The sequence below is a fragment of the Penaeus monodon genome, chromosome 36 (assembly GCF_015228065.2).
Source record: "Penaeus monodon isolate SGIC_2016 chromosome 36, NSTDA_Pmon_1, whole genome shotgun sequence".
Lineage (NCBI taxonomy): Eukaryota > Metazoa > Arthropoda > Malacostraca > Decapoda > Penaeidae > Penaeus > Penaeus monodon.
The window spans coordinates 29075621-29085620 of record NC_051421.1 but is presented as its reverse complement, the minus strand read 5'-3'; the positions used below and the strand labels follow the sequence as shown (position 1 = coordinate 29085620).

Sequence of the window (10000 nt, the reverse complement as noted above, 5' to 3'; positions counted from 1 at the left end):
AAGGTTAGAAGAACAACAATTCAGAAAGGTGAAAATCCAAAATGACCGAATTGCAAGACAATTACATATACAAGTAAAATAAATATTTTGATTCAATCACAATTTCATATCTGGCATGTATCTAAAAGCAGAAAGCTTTGAGGTATTGCATATTACACTAAAATACTAAAAACAATACATATGAGATAGTTGCTCCTTTTTTTTTTAACAAACTTATAAATACAAAAAAAAAAAAAAAAAAATTTCTGCCAGCCCCAGAAACTTAATTCTCAACATTGCAAATAATGATCTGCAGAACATCTGTAGCTGCATTGCAAATCACCATCAGAATATGTGTGATAGCTGGTACTTGATTTATCCAAAGTAAATCCTCTTCAACATTGTTCAACTAAAAACAATTTATAACATATACCCTTTACCAAGACTTCTTTGACTCTACTGTAGCAATGCATCTTCTAGGAATTAATAATGGCTGAAGCTCAGTTCTCAGTCACTGGTAACAGTCACCAAAAGGTTGGTTTTGGAATTTTCCGACCATATCTGCTTATCAGCGCAGAACCCATTAACATCTCTCCTGGCCAGAGTTGACATACTGGATACATCTTACATTGTACATCTTATTTCCTAATAGATGTCCTCAACAGCTTTTTCACCAGTGATGGCCCGTCACTTAAATAACTTGAAATGACTGCATAATGAAAATAAATGCAGATATAGAAACAATTACACTAAAACCAGAATCTGACATAAGCCCCATAAATAATATTTTCAAGTCACAGAGCACAGTTCGGAAGATATAAATGTGGATGCTATGTACAACACTTTTTTTACAGGTTAGTTGACATACAACAACTATTACAACCAATATATAATCAAAATTCTATCACTTGTAAACTGTTGACTGACTCTGTAAATTGTCCTATTATAATACCAGCTAATTGCAGCTAAAGCACTACTTTTGTTGAGTCATCCTTTGAATAATCTGAATTGTCTTAACACATACAGTAGAAGAATTTTGATTACTTCTAGTGGCATTTCAAAACATTCGACCTTACATTAATATATATGTAGTATAGAAATCCTACAAAAGCATATCTACAAAACACTGAGGGAGTTTTAGCTCTGGAATCAACAGCAGCCTAGCTGTATGACTCTTTAGGTTTTAACATATATATATATATTTATTTATTATTTATTCATCTGTACACAGGACACTGGAAGACCAAATTGATGAAATATCTGCAACTCATGTGTAGTTCACTAATCATTACTCTGAACAAACCTTACACTCATGGTATGATGATGCACTGAGAGAGACTAGACCTCTCTACCCTCTAGTGCATTCCTAATGGAGCAAATTTCATATCTTATTATAATACCCATCATCTTCTTAGTAATTAGGAATGTGGCAAGTCATAAAAATTTGCAGTGTTGAAAATGGATGGAACAGTAGTCTATTTCAAATGGAATTATACCTTATGAAACTGAATAGCTAGCTACAGGTCTCCATATGGATTGGCTGAAGCTAATACAAATTGACACAAGGTGTTTCAAGCATAAAAATGTATATGGTTTAAAGATCACTGAAACATTTAATCTTTTTTATTATACTTAATTGAACACTGTTAACCTTACCGTTTGCGTTTACATGCATGAAAAAACATGTTAAAGCTGTAATATCTGAAATAATGTTGAAGTATCTTATCTTGGGTATATCCTATCAGAACTGCAGTTGCATTAAAGGGTTGAGCACAAGTGAGGGTGAATAAAGTGTGTTGGAGCCAACCAGTAACACCTCATCACCAACTTTTGATGATGACAATCCATCATTCATTTAAGGTGAAATGCAGTTACCATAAATGTGTTTGTCTGCCAAAATTTTATGAAAATACTCAGAATAATACATTTCACTAAAGCTCAGATTAAATATTTTTCAGTGGGTATTACTCTGATCTTAAAAAGTAGAAGTGACAGTTCTCAAAGTTCTGATGAATGAATTGACAAACACGTCAGGTGAACTTACACCAACATTTTAGGTAGCAATCCAAAGACCCTCAGGGTGGTACTCCCTCAGCCCTATGGGTAACAAGTCCCTAATACAGCATGTCACTACACCCTAAAGGTGGCACTCAACCACACTCTCAGGGTGCCCATAAGGCAGCCTACTGAAACTTAAGTGGCAGTTTGTAAACATTCAAGAGGTGGTACTCTAACAGACCCTCTGGGCTGAAGACCACCCTAAGTACATTAGCACATTATTACTGGAAGCCCAGGGAATATTACACCACAATGCAAATAGTTAAGGGGAAATTGATTAAAATATTCAAGGGGAAACTGTTTAGATGGTGCAGATAGTTTTTTTGGGGGAGATAAAATGCAATGTTCATAGGCATGTGACATCAACTCAAATACCTTTTGCAACAACAAATTACCCTAATTTTGCAAATTTAGTTTGGGAAAATATAAACTAGATGTACCAAAATACTGTTACAAATTATTCCCTTCTTTCAATAGTTTCTTCATAGAAGAAAATGGTAAAACTGTAGCAGTTATAGATTCAGTTAGAGATTTTATGCCCTAAGACAAACTAAGTCCTCTTTTGCAAAGCAGATTATCCACAGAGGGCAGTAAGCCTGACAGCATTTCCTAATCACGTGTATATAATCACATGAGTATCAAAATATAAAGCTGAGTTCCTAATCAGCAATCTTTAGTTTTTTAAAGTTTTGAAGAAACACTAATTACACACTCATTTACAATTTGAGCTGTGGCCACAAGATAATGGAAGATCACATGAGGACAATGGCAGAGGCAGACCCTACAGACACTCCTGGGAACACAGCATGGGAGATTCTAGCATTCATCAACCTTCCAACAGACCATCCTACCTGCCTGCCTGCCTGCCTGCCTGCCTGCCTGCCTGCCTGCCTGCCTGCCTGCCTGCCTGCCTGCCTGCCTGCCTGCCTGCCTGCCTGCCTGCCTGCCTGCCTGCCTGCCTGCCTGCCTGCCTGCCTGCCTGCCTGCCTGCCTGCCTGCCTGCCTGCCTGCCTGCCTGCCTGCCTGCCTGCAAGTCTGCCTGCCAACATCCACACTAGCTTTGTATTCACAAGTGGACCCAGTTCATTATTTACCAGAAATATCACATAGCAAGGCAGAGTAGTTAAAATAGTCTCTAGTAACCACCTGTCCTTCTACTTACACACACACTACACAAGATTCCCCTGCTGTTCAGTCAATAGCAAACCTATCATGACACAACACTTTCACCTTAGAGACTAGGAAGCAAGAGAACGCAGATTCTTCAGCCACAATAAGAGATGAATGTTTTTACTAAGATTTTAATATTACGTTTTCATGTCTATGGTAAACAAAAGAATGTAGTTGAGTGTTTACATATGCGTGTCATGAACACACATAGCAAGTTATGTAACAACAGTAATTATGTATAGTAAAAATGAACAATTTTTCTGTTCTTTTTTTTTTTCAACATGTCACTCTCAAAAGACTATGGTCTAAATCTTCTGCTAAGGAAATGGTGAGTTCACAGAGGATCAGGTATATATGTATATATCTATATAGGTATGTATAAATATAGTATTCACTGCATCACAGCAAATCATACAAACATTTATACAAGTTTCACAATGTTGCTAAAGGCTCATCTTCCAGATCTGATCTCTAGGTAGGTATCACCACTATTACTCACAAACACCTTGTGAAAACTGAGGTAATATTTACTAATTCATCCTAATAGAAATGAAGTCAGTATCTAAATAAAAAGTATCAAAGACTAAAATAATCTCTAGAGAATTCTCAAGAACATTAAATCTCACAAAATCAAAAATATCTGAATAGGAAAATCTACACACAGCAACAAATAACGTTAAACTAACAGAAAAGTAAAAAATAATATCTTACTTAAATATATTATTAGTGAACTACGATACCACAACCGATATATCTCTTCATCACTATCATTAAAAGAACAAAGAAACCCCTTAGTTATGGCTAGCCCTGTGCCCAACCATGTACTCCTTCCAGCGCTGAGCTGTTGAAGAGAGAACTGGGTCATCATCAATTGAGGCCAGGAGCAGGAGCTGGGTGATGTGCGTGGTGTGGTAGTCCCAGCGGGCTCGGTTGGGAGCTACATGGGTTGTGAAATGCCGCAGGTCGTACAAGGAGCCCCAGCCAGTGTCGAAGAGTGGCAGCAGCTTCTTGAGGGAGACCATACCATCTGCAAACAGCTCGGCTCCATTGCTGTTCGACTCAAGCCTGCCAAGGAGGATTTCTGGCTTAATAATTATCTTGTGTGACTTTTTTTTTTATAAGAGGAAGAATGTTAACTTTTATTAATAATGCAAATATTCATTAGCCTTGAGAACTTCTAATTGTAATTCAGTTTTGACTAATTCAATTTTTTTCCAAGTAGTTTATATCAGCCATGCGTATATTGAGTCAGACATTACTGTGCATCCAAGTTCACATTATACTCTAGTCTAAAGTTATTTTATCACATATGAAAAGAAAATCATTGACCATTGTTGTAATATCAGAATACTGAAAGGAGATCAACAGAGTTAATCTTACTCAAAAGCAAGCTCTGTAGATCCTGTGATATGCTTAAAAGAAAAATAACAATGGAAAGCAATATGTACTGTGCACCGAACATGTTTTCACAAAATACATTTTCATTAATCAGCTGAGAAAAAAGACAACCTCAAACAAAGAAAAAATGATACCCACCCACAGACTTTTAAAGACCCATACCCACCCCAATCACCCCTTCCCCATGCACACAAATACACACTTACGAGAACTCTTTGAGATCATAGAGTCCAAGGAGGCTGTAGATAAATCCATTGAGCACAAAGAGAGATGGGGTTGTGGGGTATTCTTCGTACCATACAAAGCCACCAGGGAAATAGGTTCGCACACCACCTGCATCAGGATATTTATGATTACCAGATATATGTATATATGTATATATCTATATGTATATAGGTATAGGTATAGGTATAGGTATATGTATATGTTTATATTTATGTGTATGGAGAGAGAGAGAGAGAGAGAGAGAGAGAGAGAGAGAGAGAGAGAGAGAGAGAGAGAGAGAGAGAGAGAGAGAGAGAGAGAGAGAGAGAGAGACTGTGTGTGTGTGTGTGTGTGTGTGTGTGTGTGTGTGTGTGTGTGTGTGTGTGTGTGTGTGTGTGTGTGTGTGTGTGTGTGTGTGTGTGTGTGTGTGTGTGTGTGTGTGCATTTTTTTCTTTTCCTTTTTTTTGGTAAGGGGATGGAAGAACTTTGTTTGTCATCAAGTATATAATCTTTCTTATATAGAATAAAAAAGAAAGTTAACACGTCTAATAATGGGGTCATTATTCTTATCAATTGCTATCCTCTTTCATGTCAAATATTTCCTAATAATACAAGGTACTGTACTTTTAGAAGCATGTTTTGAGGACAGAGGTGCATATCTTAGTTACTTTATCATAATATTTTACAGCACCAACAGCATACATGATGGAGCACCTACCATGTGATGCATTGACAGAGAACAGGGCTGTGGCACGAATGGCAGCCTTGAGGTAGCTAGAGTCTCCAGAGTGGTGAGCTGCACGCACCAGGAGTGACATGGCTTGACCTTGTGCCATTGCCGAGTACCAGCCTGCATCTAGCTCCAACACACCTGATATCACCTATGTAAGAAGGCACAAAGCAAAAAATTATATAAATAGTTCTTGGTTTGTTAAAGGGCTAGGAAACTATAAGAGTATGAAAAAACTGGTTCCAATACAATATTGTATTCAAACTGGGAGTTGATAGATACTATAAAAGTTAAATATCCTTAAAAAAACTACTGATATATTTAAGTAAAACATCCTTCACTTCAATCCTAGAATCTACAATAACTCTGATAGAGAACTATTACAGAATCACACAAACCACCATTGCCTTTGGGAAAGAAAGGAAAAAATAAATAAATAAATAAATAAATAAATAAAAAAAGAAATGAAAGAAGGAAAGAAAGAAAGGGTCAACACTTTCCCAACACATTGCACCCCCAACCCATCAATCTCGGGACAATCCACGGAGTCGCCTGTAGTGCAGTACCTTGCGCGGGACAGAGATGGACCATCCACCGCGGTCGTCCTGGTGGTTGAGGAGCCAGTTGGCTGCATCGTAAAAGTGGTGGAGGTGCTCGGCAGACGCTAGACTGACGTTGCCGATGCTTCCCTCGCCATTCAGGTAAAGAGCCAGGACCTTTAGCTTGGATCTTGAAATCTGCAAGGTGTGGAGGAAAAACATGTATTGGTGAGCTGGAGAATGAGCACATGTCCATTAATTCACTGGGGATGGTAAGTGAGGACATGCCCAGCCTAAATGTTACTGAGACAACACTGACGCAAGAAAGCCAGAAGAAAAAAATACATCTAAAAAATATACTCTTCAAGTATATGTCTTTAATCACACCATAAAAATCTTCCATTTTCTATCTATCTACCTATTTATCTATCTGTCTGCATATATATATAAGATACAGTATTAGCCTCATAAAGACTAACCTTCTTAAACCTTTTACGAAGTGCTGGTGAGGCCGCTGCACCCTTATGAACGTCAATGAGGAGGTTGCGTGTAATGCGCTTCCATCCTGAAGGGTTCCCTAGACCATAAAATATCTGCCGGTCCTTCAAGCAAAGGGAAAGTAACAACATTAATATGTGCTTAACGTCTTTACTTTGCATAATGTGCATGTATGTAAATATACATACGTACATATATATATACATACATATAATATAAATATACAGGTATACACAAATATACATATATACACAAATATACATATATATACATATATATATGTGTGTGTGTGTGTGTGTGTGTGTGTGTGTGTGTGTGTGTGTGTGTGTGTGTGTGTGTCGGTGTGTGTGTGTGTCGGTGTGTGTGTGTGTCGGTGTGTGTGTCGGTGTGTGCGTGCATATGCATGTGCATATGCATGTGCATGTGCATGTGCATATGCATGTGCATGTGCATGTGCATGTGCATATGCATGTGCATATGAATATGTATATGTATATATGTATGTATATATGTATATGTATACATATATATATATATATATATATATATATATATATATATATATATATTTGTATGTATGTTTATATTTATGTTTTTATATATCTATATATCCATATATTCATATATCTACATATTTATATATTTACATGTTTATATATTCATATATTCATACATTTACCAATTCACTGATGCATATACCAAAGTTAAAGCAGAAGAAAAAAAAAGTTCCCTATAGAAAGACCTACCTTGGCAGTCAGCAAGGTCTCTGAACGGATATAATGGAGAGTAAACACTTCTGGTCTTTTATCTTTGTATTCTAAGGTAACAGTAAAGCTGGCATTGCCTTGTAGGAGAAGGTTGAGACTCAAAACTAAAAGATTCTGGGTAGACACCTCACTGAGTTTTAACATAGCACCACCTTTCGATGAGGTCTCTGAAAAGAGGAAGTGATCAGTTGTAAAAAGTTCTGTTGTCTTACACTGACATTGCCACTGTTTCACCTAGTTCATAAGTGCATCTATAACAACAGGCTAGAGATTTTAAGAAATATGCCGATTTAGAAAAGGGAAGTCATGTATCCTCTCTGGAACCCATGCTCCAATAACTATTCAAAACGAGAGCTAATAATTCTGCTACACACATACCTGGAGTCTTGAACTTCAGAACATTGGAGTGGGTGAGAGGGTCAAGGATCCGGGAGACTGAGGAGGTAAGCCCTTGGACCTCCCACTTGCCCTTGTGCTCCTCACCGTCCTCCAGCACCACCCTGTAAGGATGGATGCCTTCAATTAGAACAAAGTACAAATTTGAGTCCTTTGGTTAAGAATCCCTTATTCAAGAAACTGAAGCACAGAACAGTATCATATACATTGCCTTCATGATCATGAAAAAGTAAGATAAACCAACTTCAGAAGACAAAAACTTTTGCAATTCTGTAACAGCATCAAGCATAAACTTCAAAATCATGGAACAGCATCACATGTGAGTGGCATAATTATGAATAAGCATTTACAAGAGGCTATACGAAAAAGGATAAGACTGACAAACCTTTGTGGAGGGTTTTCTGTGAGATGTTTGCAATAGTGTGCCAAGCCAAACTGGGCAATCTGGATGGGGTATGTGTAGCCTGAGCTGTGCCACTGGGTAGAGATGGGTACACCTGCAGAGAGAGAAAGGAGACTGTAGAGACAACCTTACTGCTTAATGGACAAGTAAAAATACCTCCCAATTATATATGAAAATCCCTTTTAAACCTGCACAAGTATATGTAGAATGCATCCACTGCAATCTTGGTAAGTTTTAGTATTTTCCTAAGATTTTCTAATGTATCTATGTCTTAATTCATCTAATGACCTTTCTTCTTTGAAAGAAAAACTAAAAACTGATGCGGATAATTTACCAAGTACCATTTTTAATTGTGGTATTATGCATATTCTCTCCAATACTATATGCAAATCATCAGCCCCTATGAAAGCAGACCAGTCTTTACCAAGTTTCTTCCAAACCTTTTCACACACTATAGCATTTATCTCTCCAACTGAGACACCATCAACACTCAAATCTTTCATCTATTTTTCACTCAAATTCACACCCACTTTATACTTACCCTCCGTGGCAGACACACACTTAACCCTTTCTCTGGCCTCGACATTGTACAGTTCGAAGTTGAGGAAGGTGGAGGTGGGGAGGTAGTGGCCCTGAGGCTCATACACACGGCTGTAGCTGTGGGACCACTGAAACGCATCGGTGCCATCCCCTCGCTGCTCCACTCGGCCATACACCTGCGAAAGGATTTGTGAATCAGTGGGCAATTACTCTTCACATTAGATAATAAGCATAATCATAACAATAATAAGAACAATAACAACAATAATGATAATGATAACAAAAACAAAAATAATAATAGTGATGATGATGATAATAATAATAATGATTATAATAATAAAAACAATAATAATAGCGATAAAATAATAATAATAATAATAATAATAATGATAATAATAATAATAATAATAATAATAATAATAATAATAATAGATAATAATAATGATAAAAATAATAATGATAATGATAAATGACCATGATAACAATAATAACAATAATAATATCAATAATGCAATAATGTTTTTCGTACAGTAACCAACCTTGCAACAAATGTGCCTAAAGCCTTTGGAAAATGAAAAAAATATGTTGCAAGAAAAAAGGAAGCTTTTAAATATTTCCCTATGAGGCAAATCACGCTTGATAAACACCAATGCAAGAATTTCAAAGCAAGCAATATAAGAGTGTTGCGAGTATGGCAGAGCTTCAGAGCACATCAGTGACATGTATTATATTGATAAGTAGAGCGCCCTCGTTTGTTGTGCTGCATAGGCCGGGATCGCTGGTTTTACCCTATTAGTCCACAGAGAATAATAATGGTTTTGAAAAGAAAAAAAACTGAAATTCGTCATCAAGAAATAGAAACATAGATAAAGAGACATTTAAGGACAGGCGCCAAAGAAAGAGACAATGAGAGGCAGACAAGCAGACACGCGGGCAGAAAGGAACGCCACCACCCCTGCTGTCACGAAGACCCCCATATTTTGAGCATCCGGCCCGGGACCGGATTCCCAGCCGTCCCAAGCACCCCACCCAACTGCAAAGGCGCAGCCCGGAACCGAAGCGGGAATCCTGCATGCTATGGTCCCGTTCCCGGCGATGTTGCAGCTGCCCCAACGATCCCATTTGGCCCATCTCGCCCCTTCAAAAAGCGACTGCATTTGACGATTTAATTAATAGCCGATTGTCATCAGACACGCAGGCACGAAACGCCCCCTGCCTTTATGGTCGCCGTCTGCCGGAACTGCAGTAATTGTAAAATCACGTTCCATGTTTACACATCATTATGAAGACAAGAGGTTTGAGGAAAAAGAGGAAGAAG

At 37.6% G+C, this 10000-nt stretch overlaps 1 protein-coding gene across 1 annotated transcript in view; it reads right to left on the bottom strand.

The window, feature by feature from the left end:
• Positions 1-1587: 1587 nt before the first annotated feature.
• The window catches only part of LOC119595439 (D-glucuronyl C5-epimerase B-like), a 30435-nt gene continuing 22022 nt past the window's right edge, over positions 1588-10000 (bottom strand). Inside the window, exons 3-11 of the mRNA XM_037944558.1 lie at positions 8684-8858; positions 8125-8236; positions 7722-7843; positions 7323-7510; positions 6558-6680; positions 6106-6276; positions 5528-5690; positions 4812-4938; positions 1588-4272 (exon numbers count right to left, since the gene is read on the bottom strand). Coding sequence (XP_037800486.1) covers positions 3999-4272; positions 4812-4938; positions 5528-5690; positions 6106-6276; positions 6558-6680; positions 7323-7510; positions 7722-7843; positions 8125-8236; positions 8684-8858 — 1455 coding nt within the window. The 3' untranslated portion in view covers positions 1588-3998. The remainder of the gene's footprint in view (positions 4273-4811; positions 4939-5527; positions 5691-6105; positions 6277-6557; positions 6681-7322; positions 7511-7721; positions 7844-8124; positions 8237-8683; positions 8859-10000) is intronic.